We start from the raw sequence: 21,478 nt of genomic DNA, 5'->3' as shown, positions 1-21,478 counted from the left end.
GGAGTTAGTATGTTCTCTGTAGGCGGCATTATGAATTATCCTTACTGGCCTTTTTTGCAGTACATTTAGCCAGTGAAGATTGCTTTTATAGTTATTACCCCATATTTCTACACAATAAGTAAGATATGGTAGAACCAGAGAGAAATAAAGAGTGTAACAATACTTTTTTTGGTACCTTGTACATTCTCAATAAATGGTGACGCCATCTCCGAATTAGTTTATGGTGATACATTACTTGTTACTTGTTGCTGCATGGCATATTCTTGCAGCTCTTTTTTTTTTTTAGTTCTGTGTGGCTTTGGCCGTTTTCTTTTTTTTTTGGTTGTACTTTGTTTTCATGTTTTGTATGTTTTTTCCCCGCTCTGTTGGAGTGCACCTTTTGTCTTAAAACTTTTTTTTCCCACTTTCACATTTTTGTCATCTCTGCTCAACATCGGCTGGACACAAGTCTAACAGCTTCTGGCTTCCCAGCATGCCTTGTGGCAATTGTTTGTACAAAGTTGCAAGTTTATGTGAATCAGGAGGCCACAAAATGTGGTCCTGAAATTAACAACAAACAATATTCAATGTTTTGAAGATAGCTGCACGGCGGACGAGTGGTTAGGCTGCAGGCTTCACAGCTAGGAGACTGGAGTTCAATTCCACCCTTGACCATCTCTGTGTGGAGTTTGCATGTTCTCCGGCATCCTCCCACATTCCAAAAACATGCTAGGTTAATTGGCGACTCCAAATTGTCCATAGGTATGAATGTGAGTGTGAATGGTTGTTTGTCTATATGTGCCCTGTGATTGGCTGGCCACTAGTCCAGGGTGTACCCCGCCTCTCGCCCGAAGACAGCCGGGATAGGCTCCAGCACCCCCCACAACCCTTGTGAGGATAAGCGGTAGAAATGAATGAATGTTTTGAAGATTGGGCCGCATGATGGCCTCACAGTCAGGAGAATTAGGGTTTGATTATTATATGGGAAATATCTCTAAACACATAATGTTATAAGCTTTTTACAAAACAAGTGTTCCAATGCATGCTGGGAAGCTCTACAACCGAGGCTGCCAAATGACACATGAATGCTGATATGTGAATATTGACAAATGGACGAATGTTAAATTGTACTCAGTAAAAGGAAGCAACAGGTCTTAAACGTCTTTTCTGAATCGTCACACAATTTGTTGGCAGACATGCTTTTACTCCTACTTTAAAGACGGTCTGCCAGATGGTTGCTGCTATGGCAACAGACCCTCAATTCACAAGATAAGAGAGCAGTTAGAATCCTGGTTCAAACTGTATTACATGGATGCAAAACAATGTCAGGTTCAGGTTATGAAAAGAATACAGGAGGGATTGAGCAAGAAAGGAAGCAAGAAATACTCCATTGGTATTTCATACAGTTTTGTGTAGCCTTTACCTTCGTGGAAAAAAAATCCTGCCTCAAATAGTCGACAACCTTGAAAGGAAACCAATACCCTTGGTCAGTTGGTGCCAAGTTAATTTTAATCCCGATGAAAGAGGATTTATGAAACCTTCAGCCAACCTGATAACAGTCTGAAGGGGGCCTTTTTATTTGGTGAAAATGGACCTCTTATTTTCTAATAACCTTGTAACTTCAATTATCTTTCCAATGATTAAATATCTATGAAAGTCACCTAAGAACTTTATCCTTTGTCCTTTGGCAAACTGTATACGGTAGACTTGAATACTTATTGCGGTCAATGGAATCCATTGATAAGCGCTGTCAAAAACGTGTACATCAATACTGATTATCATGCAATACATTTCCTGCATAATTTGGTGGTCCTTATACAAAAAATACTGAAATATACAGTACAAAAGTTCAGCAACATATAGTGCTAATCTTCCTATCACAATGAAGTGTGTTGTGCAGGACTTCTGTTCATCCACAGGGTGGTGCTAATGCTCTGTTAAAGAAATCCCTGTTGTCTACAAGCATTCTGTGTAATACTGTATAATGTTTATAAGAATAAGAACTACAAGCAGCTGCTGCTTTCTGTGTCTAAACGTTGTGGATAATCGTTTTGTCATGATTACACAAACACCAAAGCAAATTAATATTTTCATGCGGGACAATCGAATGATGCATGAGTCACTAAGATTTTTATATGTATTTTAATTTTTCTTAAATATAAAAAAATTGGAATTACTGTTAACATTTCAACATTTTTTACATGCCTTTTTTTCTCTATTTTTCAGATTGTACAAATTGTATGTCTACAAACGTGTGTCAATAAAAACATGCCGTCCAGGTTTGGACACTACTGTTGTAATACTGTATATTTACTCCTTCATCATCGTCACAAAGCAACCACTACCTTTAAGACATGTTATTTATGTATTTTTCCTATTCTTTCATCTTGCTCAATGATGCACTAAATCAATGACCATAATAACATCATTACAATGCTGTACTTTGATTCATTTCTTTAGTCAGCAGCACTGAAGGAGCATGGTTTGTACAGCCGAGTATATAGCTTTTTATTTTGAAATACGTAACCGGATAAGGAAAGGTTAAACTTCCGGCTGGAGTATGTCTACCTTAATCGGAGATGTTAAAATTCACCTGTGCCCGTTAATGTGTCCCCGGTCGTATAGTAACCAAACGTTGCAGTTAATATGTCTGAAAGGGGGGAGGTTAATCTTGCTGGCGCTAAGCAAAGTAAAGGAGTGTGGCTCGTCAAGGTTTGTTCACTTGAAGTCAAAATAACTTACTAGCCAACAACTAACAAGATGTCAAATGGTGGCTAACCTAATTTGGCTAATTTGGGCTAACCATTAGCCCAAATAATCCAGTTGATGAATGCGGATGATGTGCATATTATGTATGAATTTTTGCTATTTTCGTAATAGTTAGACATTAGCTTAAAACGCTGACTCATTTACTTTCTACAGGTTCCCAAATATTTAGCTCAACAATGGGACAAAGCAACAGAGAAAGGAGAAGTGGGAAAGATTAGCATTGGAACGTATGTATGTATGTATGTATGTATGTATGTATGTATGTATGTATGTATGTCATTGCTGAATCATTAAGGAGAGAACCTTACTGAGCACTTACTTATGTCTTGTTTCCTTTTCCACCTCCTAGGAAGCAAGGCAAAAGTCAGGTGAGTCATTTAATGTACCAAAATGCATTTTTATAATATAATTTACACATTATGCATTAATGCTCAATGCTGTTTTTACTTTTGTGTGTATAGGGTCAATTCAAGCATTGTTTCCTGTAGTTTTAGTCAAAACTGTACTGTACAACGAAATTAAAGTGCATACTAGTCAGTGCATTGTTGTAACACCATACTTAAGAGCCTAAAAAAAACATATACGTAAATAGGTGACACTGACACGTACTACCTACAGTCAAACCTCTGTTTTTGTACACTAAAGTTTTCATATTATTAGTTTTTCCTCAACAACTTTAACCAAAAATGTTATTACATTTTCATACAATATTGCACATAACTAACTCATTCTGTAAAATCAAGTAACCCACGGTTTGTGCATTTTTTTTAATCACATGCAACTGCTTTGTTCATTTTTTTTTTCAGGTTTGTTTCAGCCTGAATGAGGAGCTGACAGCGCTGGGTGCAGTTGGGGAGAAGGATGGTCCTCTGCAGGTCCCCCGGGATCATCCCTTCAGCATGAGCTCAGTGGGTGGACAAACCTTGGCTGTCTTCAGCCTGGGTGTCAGAGGTCAGTGCTTTGAGGCCAGAGGAATTTTGCAGTAAGTGGGGAAAAAATAACCTGTGTCCATTTGTTTTTAATGTTTCTGGCATCTTCAGATAAAACTGGACTTTTAAAAAATTGTACCCATCATTCACAATCTTTATGTGAAACATGAACACATTTGTTTCTCTTTTTTATACACTATAATGATAGAAAACGAGTTACTATGAGCTAGATAACGATACACGTCATGAGACCTACTTATTTTGAGGCTAAAATGCTAGCAAAAATGGAAAACTGCACAAAAAATGTCTGATCGTCCACAATCCTTATGTGAGACATGAACACACGTCTTTCTTCTTTCTGTGCATTTTGAAGACACTGCATAAAAACAGATAAAAAGTACACATCGCAATCACTTATTCCGCCAGTCACGAGATCGGGAAAATAATTTAAAAAATATTTTTGCAAAACGTTTTTACAAGTGAAAGTGTCATCATGTAAAAGTAATGGTGTAAAGGACTTATCAGTAATAGTTATGGTGAAGGGTTAGAATTAAACAAATTTTTTTGGACACGTTTGAGGGGACCTATTATGCTAATTTTTGTATTAAGTTGTCGTCTCTTACATAGCTTTTTAGATGTAGTAGAATCTGCACCTATTCCATTTCTTGGATTTGTGCTTCCTGACAAAATGGTCTGCTGTCATGGGTCACACGCCTAAAGTGCTTCCTAACTATGAACCATATAAGGACGTCTGCCCCTTTGTGACATCACAAAGGAGCAGTTTTACCACGCCTTTTGAAACAGAGTGTTTTGAGCCATCCCAAACTTCATTCAGGGCTCACTTCCAAATACGCAAACCTCATTATCTGAAATTGTGACATCATTTAACACGAGAATACAACATTCTAAACTACATTTATAGGTCAGAAAAGTGGGAAAAGCATAATAGGTCCCCTTTAAATTGTGCAAATGTAACCACGTGATGTTCCTTTTATAAACTGGTAAAGCATGTACCAAAAATACCATAAAAGTGTCATACAGCATGTGACATCTTGACACTGAACGAGTTTGCATTATTTATAACACAACTAAAATTATATGCGACTTCTAGGCAAACAAACCGCGGGCATAATGTAAATTTCTGTGCATAAAATTGAAATAAAGCTTTCATCAGGGAGCACCCTTCATCCACCACAAGATTTATGCTTTCACCGCCCTCAAGCACTTTAAATGCACCCACTCTGGCACATTAATACTGTACCACCTACATGTGATAATGGCTTTCTGTTCGTTTTTGGCTTAACTTTAATCTTGTATATACTGGACTACATGTGGAAGTTGAGGTTGAAAAGCTGTCTTTTTTAAGGGTCTACATGATTGGTTTGTGAGTTGTACATTCAAAGCTTCAAAGGGAAAAAAATAGACATCCTTTCCTTGGGGAGTTGATTTTTTTTTTTTTTAATTATAATGTTTGTATGGTCACTTCTTCACTGTGACACCACTCGCCCACAGGAAGGTGTACAGTATGTCACTTGTCCGCCACTCCGCCACACTCGCTTTCTCTTACACCGTACGTCTGCTCATGTTTAAAGTTTTTGGAGGCATATCCAAATAGTACAACCATTTGGGCTTCCAGATTTTGAGGTTTGCACATTTCTTGCACGTTGCACTGCATTCAATCTCCCGTATCGTTTTTTCAGTAAGAAAATGTTGATGAGAGGTTGCTAATGGCAACCATCAGTAACTGATAAATACATGAATGGTGTCTGACTTGGCTTTTTGTGCTGTCGCGCTGCCAGCGAAATTGTACTTCATTGTTTCCCCTCTAGCTGTTCTGCTTTGTTCCAGCAAGGAGCATGTATTGATCAAGAAGTTGCTAAGCAACAGGCTTGGTTGCCAGAGAAGTGTGGAGAGAACAGAAAGCCAGATGTAAGGCATTGCTCTGTTACTTCAGGGTATGATAATGTGTTACAACAGATTAAAAAAAAACAAAAAACTTGAATCTGTTCAAGTTCAAGATGTGTCCCTGCTGCATCGTCGTTCAAATGATGCATGAATGTCAACAATATAATGTAAACTTAGGATGGCTTACTTTTTGTGGTTCTGCTGATGAGTAAGCGTATGCTGCCGATGCCAAAACAATGAATATGCAATTACTGTGCAGATGATAGCATTAAAGCTTGTCTTTACACATGCACATTACGTCCATTGCCAATATGATAATGTGTGAGTAGGAGGACGACCAGCACAATGACGAGATACCAAGCTATATTTGCTTCAGTGACGATGACTTGTTCTTTGACATTTTCCTACTTTGCAGTCACACCGGCAACCGCTCGACATCCGTCTGTGCAGTGCGGTGTAGTGTTTTCTCACAGGACTGCGATCTGTTTGTGGCGTGGGGTAGATGATGTCATTGTCTCATTTGCATAATCGGCCATGACACGAGTAACAAGCGTGAAAAGCAAAACACGTTTGGAAATACAACTAAATTATTTTCTGTTTCTGTTGCTTTTTTTTAATGTTACTCAAGACAAAGTGCTTTTAAATGGGAGAGGGTCCGCATGATTCTTTACCGGCATAATACACTGTAGATAGATACTCTATACTCTATACCAGGGGTCAGCAACCCGCGGCTCCAGAGCCGCATGTGGCTCTTCAGCCTCTTTGTTGTGGCTCCCTTTGCAATGCTTGAATATTTTTTAACACCACAGTGGGGAAAAAGCATGTCTTTGTAATGAGTTTTAAAAAATCCAACTTTGTGTGAGTCCATGAATGCATCCTGACTGAGTTCTGACTGGTGATTGGATGAGTACAAGGATGAGCAGACAGGATGCTATTCAGTTCTCTCTCACAGGTAAACATTAAGGAAAATACTTTATAAATACTTTTCATACTTTCCCAAAGCTATTTGACAATTCTAAAAAATAAATTAGAGATCATATAAAACAGCGACATTGGAACTTCAGGTATCAGGTAAGTTTACAGTAATTTACACATATATTTATGTAAGTTTATATTTAATATAATACTAGCAAGAGTACTCCAACTTGTTTTTTTCTTATCTGAACTACTTTGATAGCCCCAAATTCCCTCCAATTTTGTTTTAAACATACTATGTTTTGCGGCTCCAGGCTATTTTTCTTTAGTGAGCAAGGGGGTGAAATGGCTCTTTTCATAATAAAGGTTGCCGACCCCTGCTCTATACTCATCTGTGCAATACTTGCTTTTATAGTTACTGCAGACCCCATTCAATGTGCAATATCTTAAACCAATATCAACAATATCAACCTCCATGTGCAATATTAAGGGCTTTAAATGCAATATACTAAGTTCTATGTGAAGTATTTCCATAATGCCTCATATAATGCCTCTAACAAGATCTCAGTGTATAGACTGGTCATATATCTCATCTCGTTTCATATTATTTACATACTGTATTGTATATAACTCTGGGAAAAACTGTTGATTTTGTTAATACTTGGGTTGTTTATATTGTTTATTTTTCTATAATGTGTATTTTGTACTGCTTAACTGATTCTGGACTCTTGCTGCTGTGCAATGCAAATTTCCCCACTGAGGGACGAATAAAGGCATATCTTAATCTTATATCCATCTATGTAATAATAGCGATATATAATAGTAGTTGAGGCAGCAGTGGTGTTCAAGACACATCTGTAAATGGGTTTTGCTTGAGGGACGAGGAAGAGTATCACATGTGGATCAGACATTTTGATGAGGTGATATCATGATGATATATGGATGATTCAAGCTACAACCTTTTGAAAGCTGAGAACAACCTGAAGCGCTAAGAGGCAAAGTTGCGATGCCACTGTGCGGAGTTGCAGTGACAAGCTACTGTACATTCACAGATGACCATTGTAGTGTGTTTTTTGTGAGTTGGCAAACAGGTAGTGTCAAATGTCGCTGTGGCGCTCCAAATATATTTGTGGTGAGCTGCCACAAATAAATAATTGTATGGGAAACAAAGTGTGTCATGCACAATTACATGGTGGCACTATTGGCATGGCATGCATACGTTCTACTTTACATTCTGAGGTATTTATTCAGTTTATTTGTTGTTTTGCTCTTGTTTTCCACAGCAGTGACTGTAGCATCATTTTAAAAGAGTGAGTAAAAGTTAAGTATAATTTTGTTTCAGTTGAATTCTCTTGACCTTTGTTTTCCTTCCAAGTGCGTGTGTACAGATGGTGGGGGCACATAATTTTATTTTCACATGATTGCCTTCAAACCTCATGGCTTATTAATAAATAACACAATCAATAGGACAATCATGTGAAGCCCCTTCTGAAGAAGAGCAATTTAGATCCCAACAATCTTAATAATTACCGACCCGTATCCAACTTGCCGTTTTTAAGTAAAATTTTAGAAAAACTGTTTTTTTTACCAACTTAATGACTTTTTAAACAGAAATAGCATTTTAGAGAAACATTAGTCTGGCTTTATGAGGAACCACAGTACCGAGACAGCACTTTTAAAGATTTTAAACGACATCAGGTGGAATTTAGATAATAAGAACCTCACAGTCTTGGTTCTACTGGATCTAAGCTCTGCTTTTGATACAGTGGACCATCACATTTTATTAAATAGACTTAGATACCTGGTCGGCCTCTCTGGTACTGTTCTTAACTGGTTTTGTTCTTATCTCACAGGCCAATGTTTTTATGTAAGTATGGATACATGTTCCTCAGGAACCCATGAAATTGAATGTGGGGTTCCTCAAGGCTCAATCTTAGGTCCACTCCTTTTTAATCTGTACATGCTTCCCCTTGGGGACGTGATCAGGAGGCACGGCATCAGCTTCCATAGTTATGCTGATGATACACAGCTATACATCGCCGTGTCTCCTGATGACTCAGGGCCACTTGATGCCCTTTTTAACTGCATTGTAGACATTAAGTCATGGATGGCAGAGAATTTCCTGCAGCTCAACCAGGACAAAACTGAGGTTTTAGTCATAGGTCCTGAAGGCCAGAGAGAGAAACTTTTACCAAAATTACAGGATTTTAAACTAGCCGACTCTGTTAAAAATTTGGGCGTGATTTTTGACTCTGAGCTAAATTTTATCCCACATATTAAAAATATAACAAAAATAGGTTTTTATCACCTTAAGAACATAGCCAGAGTCCGCCCGTTTCTCTCTCAGGCCAGTACGGAGGTGCTAATGCATGCTTTTATATCCTGTCGTTTAGATTACTGTAATGCCCTGCTCTCTGGTCTTCCCAAAAAAGTATTTTAAATCTCCAATTATTACAGAACTCAGCCGCACGTGTGCTGACGAGGACCAGAGGGCGGGAGCACATTACACCGGTTCGCACCACACCAAGTCGCTGCATTGGCTCCCCGTCCGCTTCAGGATCGATTTTAAGATTCTCTTACTGGTTTTTAAATGTCTTAATGGCTTTGCCCCTTCTTATTTATCTGATCTGCTTTTACCATATCAACCCCCGCGGACCCTGCGGTCCTCCGGCACTGGCCTTTTAGCGAAACCAAAACCCAGAACAAAAACCCACGGTGAGGCAGCATTTAGCCACTATGGCCCCCACCTGTGGAACAGCCTGCCGGAGAGCCTCAGGACTGCGGAGACTGTTGATATTTTTAAAAGAAGATTAAAGACGCACCTTTTTAATCAGGCTTTTAACTAATATTGTTAAGCTTTTATTATGTTTTCATCCTTTTAGTCCTATTTTATGTTCTTATTCTTCACCTTTTAACTTCAGTGTTTTGTTTTTATCTTGTTAGTCCTATTTTATGCTCTTAATCTTCAGTTTTTAACTCCAGTGTTATGTTTTATCTTTTAGTCCTATTTTATGGTCTTAGTCTTTAGCTCCAACTCCAGTGTTTCCTCAGGGGGGTCCTCCACACTGGGGGCTGTTTGGGTATGCTGAGGGTGTGCCATCCTTGGGTCCCTTCGACACGGCCGGCTGGGGGGTTCCTCCCTTTAATGTGGGGGTCCGCCCGTCTAACTGAGTCGGAGGGCCCGGGTGCTGGTCCTCCGATGGCACGGCCTGCAGCTTCTCCCAGTGTGGACGGCCCCAAAGGTGGCGTTTCCTTGTTCCTCAGTACCATGCCATGTCTCCCTAATGTGCGTGATTGTGTGCTTGTGTGTGTGTGTGTGTGGGGCTTTCTTTTTTCATCATTGTTTTCCTTTTTAATTGTGGTAATTGTTTTAATTCTGGAAAGCACTTTGTGTCGCATCTCCTTGCAGGAAAAGTGCTATACAAATAAAGTTGATTTGATTTGATTTGATCATTTAGGACACAACACACTTTATTCACATTGATGATAGGCTCATGATATACCGTATTTTCCGGGCTATAAGTCGCACTTTTTTTTCATAGGTTGGCTGTTCAGAGTGACTTATAAATGAAAAAACTGTTTATGTTACATAAACACTGGACACCTTTACTGTTCATGTTTATTTTTTGTGTAGCTGAATAACCATTGTGTTAGCATATCTTACACCTATTCAGCCTGTTCTCTATTCTTTTATTGTTAGAACTAGTTTGTAAGATAAATTACCCGCAAAAAATGTGACTACCTAATGATGCAGTTTTGGCCTTGTGCGACTTATAGTCCAGAAAATATGGTACGTTGTTGCCATTCATCATAACTTTACAGTTTGTTTGTTTGTTTTTTACAGGCTTTTACTGCCTTAGACAGCAAGTAGCCTGTGACTGGCCTCTGGAAGTAGTGTTACAATACACGCTGTTCAGGCTGATAAATTCAAGAATACATTGACAGAGGAAACGATTATCATGGTAAGGTCTTCTAAACTGCCACTTAGATTAATTTCAACATTTAAAATGACCTGCCTAGAGGATACATAACCTTAGAGTCATTATCATACATTTGCCACTGACATTTTGTGTGCATGTAGGACTTGAGTCTCAATTTTATCTGGGTTATATAATCATAACATGGTCACTTTCTTTCACAGTTACTTGCAAACTACACCTACGATACACCTACAGTTATTATTCAACCCCCATTGCAGGAAAGGGTTCTAGGGGAAAAAAACATTTAAATTATATTTACGTATAATTAAATCTTACAAGTATATTAACTAAATGCAACAAAAATGACAATACTTTTTCTAATACACTAACATGTGTCCTTTTTGTAGTTTCCTCAGTGACAAAATGATTCAACCCCTTAAAGATGACCATGAATAGAGGCCTATAAAGAAAAGAACACCTTGCCTACAGTGAAGCATGGCGGGGAGGTCACTCATGCTCTGTGGCTGTTTTGCTTCTTCAGGCACAGGGAAACTTGGTAGTGTGCAAGGTACCATGAATTCCATTAACTACCAGAAGATCTTGGGTGTAAATGTCATGCGGGCAGTGACAAAACTGAAGCTTGGGAGACGTTGGACCTTCCAACAGGACAACGATCTCAAGAATAACTCCAAATTTACCAAAACTAGGTTGCAGATAAAGGGCTTAAAGATTCAGGATTGGCCATCGCAATCGCCTGACTAAATCCAACAGAACATCTCTGGTGGGAAGGAGGCAGTCGCAAGCCCCAGAATGTCAATGAAGTGGAGGCCTTTGACCTTGAAGAATGGGCTTAGATTCCTGTAGATCACTGCAAGAAACTTGTGTGAGCTCTGTTTCATGTCTGAAGGACGTTATTATTGCTAAAGGGTGTACTAAGTACTACTATTTGACCAAGGAGTTGAATAATTCTTAGTAGTAATAGAAGTCGTAATCATAGAAAGGACATTTGTTGCTATACTGTATTACAAAAATGATTATTGTGATTTAAGTTGCATTTGTTTAATTTAGTACTCTGATCTGATAACAAGAAAAAAAATGGCAAACTTGCTAAAACTCATTACTGCAGTGGGGGTCCAAACATTTTTAACACAACTGTACATTACCGCAGTTTGACACCGTTACAGTGGTGTCTGGGTTTTCGGTATTAATTCCTTCCAAGAGGTTCGAAAAAACCAAAACATGCAATCTTTCAGACATGAAAACCCTCCACCCTCCAAAAATGCATTTTATAGAAAATAATTATAGCTTTACATACAGAAGATTATGCAAAGTAATTATAGTTGAAGTTATTGATGCAGACTGAATTAAATAATGTTTCTCACCTTGTTCATCAAATTTCTGGCACTTTCTAAACTTCGGCCCCCTGGCAGCTTATTTAGCAGTCACACTTAACAAAAAAAAATGACAGTGAGGGAGCATTGCAGAGGAAGCTTTGGCACTTGATTTCACGTAATTATACAGTACAGGTCAAACTGACAAGTTTGTAGGTGCAATACTGTAGGAAAACTGTGGCAAAATCAAATCATACAAAAATTGGGGTGTACAAAAAAAAAACAAGGTTTGAATGTACACACAAAATTGACTGATGGTAGATTGAATGGCAAAATGTGACCTAGAGCATTTGCATATCCCCCAAAATACTCCCACCAGAACAAAATATAGCTCATTATAAACATGCACAAGTTGGCTGGAAACACGAAGTGTTTTTTTTTGGGCTTATGTTTTTTTTGCTAGTGTGAGAGGAGAATTATTGTGTGTTGCGTAGGAGTCATTTACTCAACAGTCACAGCAATTCTTGCTTCACTCAACCTTAAAAGCTGCTCACGCATCATCCGCAGTTTGTCAGCGTTTCAGTGGAGAGTTACTATCCTCCATTGTTTATGGTGGTCTGAACCAGGCCTCACTGGAGTCATTGGAACTGCAACAGGGTTTTTCAAACATTCTGATAACTGTACTTTCTTCATAGATTCAGTCATAGTAAAACTGAGGTTTGACATGGCACCAAGAATGGTGGAAAAACAGCAAGTAAACAAAATCTAGGTTAAGCAGCATGCCACTAAATGTTCTCAAATATTTTTAGGGGAGTAAGGACGTCATCCCAGCCTAGGCCGACACGACTCAGACAAAAATCTGCCACACTGTTTTAATATTATTATTAGATTCGTCATTGGTCTTGTTCTGCTTTAAAGAACCTTACAAAGGTCCTTTATAGAGGTCCCGGAAGAACAGTTGATGAGGAAATGGCAGTCATATTATATTCTCTGATAGGAAGCTCAATGTGCCACACTTTGGAAACTCCCTCTTGTAGACCAACTGCTTTTTTTTTTTTTTTGCACTAACTGCAAAATGGTTTCTATTGTGTTTTTCATCTGAAAGTGGAGTGTACTTGGTCTCTCCCACCTACTGCTCACCTTCTTTTTTCTCCCCCTTGGCTCTGACCTTTCTTCCGGGCTTGAAGATAAGAATCTCTGGTATGTTTTTTGTTGCTTCATTTTGTAGTTACTGTCTTGCTGATGACTAAGACTCGACGCGAACAATGGGGTGTCTTTGAGCGAGAATGATGATTTGAGATGTAGGAATTGAACTTTATCAGCTTGTCTTGACCTTTTCATACTTCTTGGGTTATGTCATGTTTCTTCTCACACACTCGTCATCCTAAGCTGCTTTTGGATGATGCATGAATCATTTGATCATAAGTACAGCACTCGTATGCAAATACATGAAGCCCAACCTGCAATTAGAATCACAATGTTTAATTGTGCATCCGTCTTTTTTTGTTGTTTGAGTAGCTCACCTTTTGAGTTGGGAATTAATTATATGTTTCATGCTGGAGCTTGATGTGGGTGTATGCGTCATGATGAGCTTCAGGGTGTCACCTCCAGAAGTAAGAGCTTTCAGTTATGGATGGGGTGGTGGCGCAGGGTGGCATGTAGGAAGGGCAGCGCTACAGGCTATTGTTTCACACATGTTTTTTTAATCATACACATACACTTCTGCAGGCATCCTCCCGAGGGAGGCGTTTGGGAGTCAGCCTGATCAGATACCTAAGCCACCTCATCTGGCTCCTCTCAATGTAGATGAACAGCGGTTCTACTTTGAGTGTCTCCCGGATGACAGTGCTTCTTACCTTTTAAGGGAGAGCCCAGCCACCTTATTGGCCGCTTGTACCCATAATTTAGTTATTTTGGTCACTACCCAAAGCTCATGACTATAGATGAGGGTAGCAACGTATAGTAGATCCCGCGATAAATTCAGTACTTTGTCTTTCCGCTCAGCTCAGCCTTCACTACAATGGATACAGAGTTTGTATCAATTCACACGCCACACCAATCCACCTGTCGATCTCGCGTTCCATCCTGCCCTCACTCGTGACCAGGACCCCAAGGTACATAAGCTCATCCACTTGGGTTAGGTTTTCATCCCCAACTCAGAGATGGCACTCCAACCAAACCATGGTCTCGGACTCTCACACCAGCTGCTTCACATACGATCTAGTGAGAGCTGACCCAATGAAACCAGCAGGACCACAACATCTGCAAAAAACAGACTGAATCCTGGATCAATCATAATGTTGATCATTTAAACACTAAAAAAGTTATTTGTGGGAGCAAAATGAATGTTGATATGTCATTTCCAGTTTACATATTTCGACTGACAAGCCAATGGAAAACTGCAGTGTTTTACACCTTTTGCTGTGTTACCTGTAACTGGCACACAGCCATTAGCTGTTCCTAATGTGAACTAATGTATCAAGGGGTTGGGACGAATCTTGAAAATAACTAATTATCCATAACGTTTGCCTGAGTTTCTCAACTCATGGGACAAGGAGGTACTAAAATGACAGCAAAGGGGGTAATTTGACATGTTTTTGAATTGCAGTGCACTACTTAGGGTAATTGTACTACTTCGGGTAATTGTACTACTAACATGAAAATGGCACACATTGTAGTGAAATGCAGTCAGATAAAGTGTTTCTCCTTGAGGCAAGAGGATGATTGGCCTACTTTCAGGATGCTCTCCCAAAGGACTTCTACAGGTTGAGTTGCACACAATGTTAGCGATGAGCCAGTGTGACTTACTACTGTATTTCTACGCTTTTACTGCAAGTAGTGTGTCCTGTCACTAATGTGATTGCCAGTTTAAGTAATAATATCCTGTGTTAAAAGTTTGATAACTTCATAGACTAGTGGAACCTTGCTTAGTGTCAGACTCTAACCAAATCATTTTGTCCAATAACAAATTATGCACATCTACTATCAGTTCCAGAAAGGCAAAAATGTTCTATAGTTTTACAATTACAATTTTACGTGCTGAAAACAATTCAAAAAGCAAAAGGAATACTTTTACCTTCACTGAAGACATGATTGTTGTCAAAGACACGATGTGGCACCAAAATCAACACGGACTCTAACTTTGTTTCCCAGTAGGTTATTTCACGTTTCTCACCAAGTCTCTGCTTTTCTTTGGATTACGACTGCAAAATACCCCAAAACGGAGCTACCACATTGCATGCATCTTTGGCAACTATCATGTCTTCAATGAAGGTAAAAGTTTGTTTCTTATGTGCAGTGTACACATGTAAAATGCATTTTTGTTTTCAGCACATAAAACTATAGAAACGTGTTGTGCATTTATATTTTTGAAACTTGTGCCTGTTAAACTGTTAGTTGGCTACAGAGTAGCTACTACAGAGTCAACAGTTGATGGCATAGACATAGGCGAGCTAGCTGACTGTTTGACTTTAACTGAAGAACACGCTAACCAGGGCAGATGCTAAAGACGATCGATTGATTTAATTAGGTCTTGATAGATAGATACAGTAAATTGCACAAATAATTTTGGATAAATAATAATAATTTAAAATTTTGCATGTGCGTGTGGGCAGTTGGAGGGGCTTATTTGGCATTCAGCAGTCTGATGGGCAGGGGGGTAGTAGCTATCTCTAAACCTGGTTGTTCTACAGCGGATGCTGCAGAGCCTTCTCCCCGACGCCAGGCGAGAAAACATGCCTATGAGTATCTTACCTGAAAACAATGGTTCCTAATCTTTTATACAAATTTCTCTTTTTTTCAATTTAATATTTTTTGTTGAATGTGCAACTGTTCTACAAGAAACATCATACTCTTAGCTTAGCTCATGTCTTAGCTTTCTGTTGGTGTAGATTCATGCTGCTTTTCCAGGAGACCTAGCGTGTCCCAATGTAGCTGGGATAGGTCCCATCTCTTCTGTGACTCTGAACAGGAGGAGGAGCAGTAGAGAATGAATAAATGAATGAATGGATGAATCAATCCAAGATAGTGAAAAATGTTACAAAGTACACCATCCACAAAGATCCATTTTGGACAAAAAACCTGCACTTGCACAGAAGGCGCCAGCTTCATTTTATTCATAAAATGTTCACATTGAAAAGTCGCAGTCACTGCTGATACACTGACTTCACAAAGGCACACCGCACCAACACAAAATAAATTTAGTGCGCGCATATCATGCTCAATTCAAAGCCCTTACAACAGTCACTGCTGTTTGCACTAAAACTCAGCTTGATGCAGTGAAACATGAAACAGTTTGCCATTCTGATTAGCGTGGCCCGACCTGTTTAAGGACAATGCATGAGCAATTAAACCAAGTACACACATTTTGCAACACAAACATTGTAGTAAAAGCTCAATTGGCACAGTGGTGCATACCATGGCTGGTTTTGAGGGCTCTGCACCAATTGAAAAAGCAGCAGAAGCAGAAATTGTGCAGATAAAGCGGTCCATGGTTTTTTCACCAGCCATGTATTTTGATGTGGTCACTGTGACAGGGTCGCACTTTGGGTGTAAACATAGCCAACTGGCCTGGATCAATTCATTGTTGTCAAAGTCAAAAAGGTTGATAACAAAATAGCGTCCCTGTAGCTAATGGAACCAGAATCACCCCAGGCTAATTAAATGCTTTGATTGTGAGCCAGCATTATACAATGATTATATAAACACAACAAGAAAGCACAGTCTGCCTGTTGTTTTCTTTTCCCACCAATGACAAATCACAGCTCAGCACACATTACAAGACCCTCAAGCCAATATCAAATGTTGGAGTGGTGGATATGGAATCAGGCACTACTTCTTTTCCGACCGCTTGCCGTCACACCTCTCTTCTTTTCTTCCATCTCCCAGCCAGCCTACTTGACAAAATGCAGGGCCTCAGCTGCCACAATGGAGCCTTTGCTGCTGTCGAGGCTGGTGGCCAGCCTGAAGCCCGATCTCAGGGCGAGCATCACCGTCTCGAGTTTCAGGCAGTCAAGTGTGCACAAGAATGTGCTGTCCTCCTTCAGCACGAGCCGTGAGCCAGGCTCCGACTTGATGAAATGTCTGAACTGGATCACGTTTGATGACACCTCAAATTCTTCTGGAAAGCCATCTAAGCGGCTTTTGGAGATCTGCACCAGACGGCTTTTCACCTTGTCGATGAATGTGGCATCACTGCAGTACACTTTGAGCCCTTGTGACCTCTCATGGCTATCCGTCACCTCCAAAAATGCAGGCTCCCGCTGCGCCGCCCTTTGACTTTCCCACTCAGCCACGGCTTCAACAAGTTCGACTAGACGATAAAAATCTGCCTCCTTTCGAAGGAGCCCGGCTTCCCGGAAATCGTCTGGAAGTTGGAGCTCTCCAGTTCGGAGGTAGTTGAGCACGTGTCGAAAAACTGGACCATCTCTGTCGATAAATGGGTTTCCCATTGAATCCATGTGCTGGACGGGTTTCTTACCGTTGGCCAATTCTTCCAGAAAGGAACCCTGGTGCTTCGCAAGAGTGGTCCTATGAGCAGTATACAGGAAGCCCCCTACGTTTAGGGTGATAGTGCCTGACGAGGGCTTCTTGAAGCTCTTGCTGGGCTGGAGCAGGTCTGGGTTGATGTGTCTCAGTTCACTTTCCATTCTTCTGAGGTTCCATTCCATTCTTCAGTTGCCCTCTCCAGCCTCGACCCAGCCTCCCCAGAGCTGCCGTGGTATTTTTTTTCTCTTCGTTTTTGTTTTTTAGGTTTGAGAGGATGATGCTATGACGTGTTTTGGGCTCTTGTATGGTGAGAGCAAGTATGTGTGAGGGTGTGTAGTGGTAGATGGCTGAGTGGTGTCTGGCAGTGGAGCTCTGCTTAAAAACAGTGGCTCTCTGTACTGTCTCTCCCTCTTGCTCTCTTTTCGCTCTCTCTCTCTCTCTCTCTTTCTCGCTCACTCACTGTTCTTGAGTGGGTGGGCAGACAGCATCACATTTAGTGGGGAGAAAAAAGGGAGTAAAATAGCAGAGAAATAAGAAATCCTTACCCTCACTGTGTATCATTAAAAATTGTTTAAATATCTGGCCATTATAAACTGCTGGTGAGTGCACTCAAATCCGCTGACTTAACAGATGGACCTCCAGGGCCACAAAGTCTTACATGATAATCACTCTACACTTTATAAACGATCACTGGGAATTAACTTTACTGAAAAAACGGGCACTGTCTCCCGGGAGATGGCTTTTTTTTGTATCCCGTCACATTACTTGTTGATCGCTTAGTACGGACATATGAAATACAAAGACAAGCATATTAAAGCTATAAAATGAATACTGACTCACCATCAATACGACCCTGGAGTTTGTTTTGCAGAGAGATGATAATGGTGTGGTTTGATCCGTGTGCGTGACTGATGCAGTGTGTTTTGACCGTCCGTTGTTTGGTGGTGGTATGTACCGAAAATCTAGACTTCATATATCATTAATCAAATAAATGCCCTTATTTCCATAGCTGATATATGTACATTTCCATTAAATTTGATATTTTCTGTTTTACAAAGTAGTTATACCTCAATGGTTCTACTGCAAATGGAAGTGTACTGTGTAGCAAGGGACTCCTAATAAAATGATGCCTTTGTCTCGTGTTCATGCATTGTCAGGTTTTCCAATCATAAGCCATTAGTGGAATCGTTATCAACCACATTCAATTAGAATTGCAAACAAGGCCAAACGAGGCAGAGCGGATTGTGGCTAGAGTGGCTCCCTACCTTCCTTTTCATTAAAAATAGACAACATGCTTGTTATCTTCAAAGACAGCCTGGATCGGTTTTATACAGCTGGTAGAGCAAGGTCTGCTGAATTCAATTTCCCCAAATGCTGCAAACAAGGATGCTCCTTCCCTCTTAAAGGTGGTGAATTATTCATTAGGGAGCTGTAAGAGCTTGTGGTGAAACATGGAGTTACTGACTGCTGTGAAGCTGGCATGGCAACCACTTAAAATAGGGTCCTCCATGAGCGCAGAGCTGTCAATCTCATCCTCATTCGTTACGGACGCTTGTTTGCTACTGAGAGTCCTCATTTGTGCAAAGGTTTTATTGTTGCTGATCAGATGTATCAAACTCACCAGATGTCAGAAATATACATTTAAATTTTAAAACAACAACAAATAACCTTGCCTATCCTCTTCATTATGTGGAATGTTACATGCAATTAAACAGTGATTAACTTCCCTCCTTGTCACTTGCTCCCAGCTACAAGCCCAATGGAGTCATACAAGATGATTTGCCTCTGTAACTGTGGTCAGCCAGGCACACATCCCTGGGGAATGGCGGTTAAGTTGAGCAGTGCTCACCAATGAGCCAAAAGCCCTGGGCTTTCAACTCATTGTCTTGCACAGCTCTTAAGGCATCGGGGATTGGAGTTTACTTAATGTTGTTCACAAAGCCACACTAGTTATTACACATTCATACTTGCATAAGCCTACCCCCCAAATGAAAGCCTATCTTGATTAGTTTAGTTTTTTTCCCAGAAAGTAAAAGAACTGATTGCGATCCTTCTGTTATTCAACAGTAAATATGAATTCCATGTTTACCCTCTAAAGCGCATTGAGGAACATGGAGTTTGGGGTTAATGATGTATTTTTTTTTCTTCTGCATGTTGGCAAAAATAATTGCTGTTCTACTTTTTCGTGTTCAAATCTGAGCTAAACTGAGCACAGTCTGTTGGAAAATCACATCTACGGTAATGAAAGGAATTGTCGCATTTCCTTAATGAAGCAGCCTGTGGGCTGCAGAAATGAGCTGGAATAGAAAATTATATTTGGAGATCCAATCAGTGAGACACACACATCACACACGCTGTTGTCATCATTAGCATGTGACACTTTATCAGTAGCCAATCACTGTGTGTGTTTTAAGGTGGAAACACTCTAGTACTGTATAGTATAGTGTTGCTATAGAGGGGAACATGTACAAAAACCCCAACAGCAATCCCTTTGTACTGTATTGCCGAGATGGTGAAATAATAGTGTAGTCCATTCATTCATTTTCCACTATCTATTCATTCATATGCTTATCCCCACGAGGGTCGTGGGCATGCTGGAGCCTATCCCAGCTGTCTTCTGGCGAGAGATGGGGTACACCCTGGACTGGTGTATATGGATATATATGGACAATATGGAGTCGTCAATTAACCTAGCATGTTTTTGGAATGTGGGAGGAAACCGGAGTACCCGGAGAAAATCCACGCACGCACAGGGAGAACATGCAAACTCCACACAGAGATGCCTAAGGGTGCAATCGAACTCGGGTCTCCTAGCTATGTGGCCTGCGCGCTAACCACTCGGTCACCGTGCAGCCTAGTGTAGTCCACTTTTAAAGCTTTTTAACTTTTAAGCTTTTTTTTGTTGCAGTATACCTTTTTATTAATTTTTCCCAATTTTGTTATAGTTTAACTTTATTTGTGCAATGTCCCATGGGCCACAAATGGTCTTAGGGTACACTTTAGACACCATTACTTTAATATCTCTTAGTCAGGGTCGAGTGCATGATTTGGCGTCACCTCTGTAAGCAAATACAACTCTCCAAGACTATTTCTTAGCTTCCTTCATCGCTAGCGAAGAAGAAGGGTGTGTTATTTTAGCTGGAACTCACCGATGTGTTAACAATCATTTTCATTCCAAATGTTGAGAGTTGGGCTGTATGCCAGCTGAACGAGTAGTGCACTCATTTTCCTATAGCAAACTACTAGGAAAGTGTGTGAAATGTAACTGTGAAGTAGCGGTTGCTGCATGTGTCCATGTGTGCACGTGTTTGTATCAGTGTATTGATTATCAGCAAAGCTGTAAACCTCGGGTAAACACTCATAATGTACTGCACAATATAAGGCAGTTTTCAAAATATTGTTTAAAATACAATGTATTGTACATTTTTGTACGCAACATATGTTAATATTGGCCACATATAATATGACTAACATTTTGCTTGACCTGTAGCTGTATCTGGCAAAAAGACCACTATCACAATGTCGTATTCACTGTGCTCCTCTGCCTGGTCGTACAAGTACGCATGTTCTGCCAGTTCTGTCAGTAACACAGCAAAGCAATGATGCACTCATCAATTTGCATCACAACGGCAAAGCAGGCGCCCCTTCCATCACGCATGGCTGTGGCTATTTAAAGCAACCATATCATTACCTCTTTATGTGCTTGGAAACGATCATCTGCCCTGGTTGGTCACCAAGATCATGTTTAGATGTATAGAAAAAAGGAAAGGAAAGCTCCCATTGTAATGGTTTAATGCTTTTATGTGCGTCTTTGTATAAACGTGCAGGAAAGGAATTGCCACCCCAATCTCTTGGCACTAGCTTAATGTTAACTTTTTGACATGCATCCATGTAGAATGTTGTGTGTTTATGTAATCAGCTTGCATCCGGCGGATGACAAAAGGCTAGGGACTGGTGGTGGATGGATGCTCGGTGGGCGGCCTGCTGTTTGTTGTGTGAAACATTAGGAAGGTCAAAGCTGCGAGCAGAGGGCCTTCAAGCAGATGGAGGTATGCGTTGAGTGAGAGGGGGTGGATGGGTAACCTTCTCGCCTTCGCACCTGTCTCTATTCTGCTATTGTCCTTACTCCTCTCATCATTTATTCCTCTGTTCTCTTGAAGAATGCCTTAATGCTCTCCTTTTTTACACAGCTGATCGGCAGTCTTTGAATATCTTATATCCTGCTCTCAAGGACTGTAAAAGT

At 40.2% G+C, this 21,478-nt stretch overlaps 2 protein-coding genes across 5 annotated transcripts in view; one reads left to right on the top strand and one right to left on the bottom strand.

The window, feature by feature from the left end:
* The first annotated feature begins 2,457 nt into the window (after positions 1-2,457).
* Positions 2,458-21,478, top strand: part of LOC131135888 (general transcription factor IIF subunit 2-like) — a 36,833-nt gene continuing 17,812 nt past the window's right edge. Inside the window, exons 1-4 of one of the 4 annotated variants that reach the window (XM_058082296.1) lie at positions 2,458-2,691; positions 2,902-2,975; positions 3,098-3,116; positions 3,555-3,699. In XM_058082296.1, the coding sequence (XP_057938279.1) occupies positions 2,626-2,691; positions 2,902-2,975; positions 3,098-3,116; positions 3,555-3,699 (304 nt within the window). In that variant the 5' untranslated portion in view covers positions 2,458-2,625. Of the gene's footprint in view, positions 2,832-2,901; positions 2,980-3,097; positions 3,117-3,554; positions 3,700-21,478 lie in introns of all 4 variants that reach the window. The other 3 variants (XM_058082297.1, XM_058082300.1, XM_058082299.1) reach the window with 3 other exon arrangements.
* Positions 15,834-17,697, bottom strand: kctd4 (potassium channel tetramerization domain containing 4). Its single transcript, XM_058082295.1, has one exon. It carries the CDS (start codon positions 17,415-17,417, stop codon positions 16,641-16,643), a length of 777 nt encoding a protein of 258 aa, XP_057938278.1. The 5' UTR covers positions 17,418-17,697; the 3' UTR covers positions 15,834-16,640.

Source organism: Doryrhamphus excisus, chromosome 9, assembly GCF_030265055.1.
Source record: "Doryrhamphus excisus isolate RoL2022-K1 chromosome 9, RoL_Dexc_1.0, whole genome shotgun sequence".
Taxonomy (NCBI): Eukaryota; Metazoa; Chordata; class Actinopteri; order Syngnathiformes; family Syngnathidae; genus Doryrhamphus; species Doryrhamphus excisus.
Note: the sequence above shows the minus strand (reverse complement) of the source record. Positions and strands in the feature narration are given on the sequence as shown.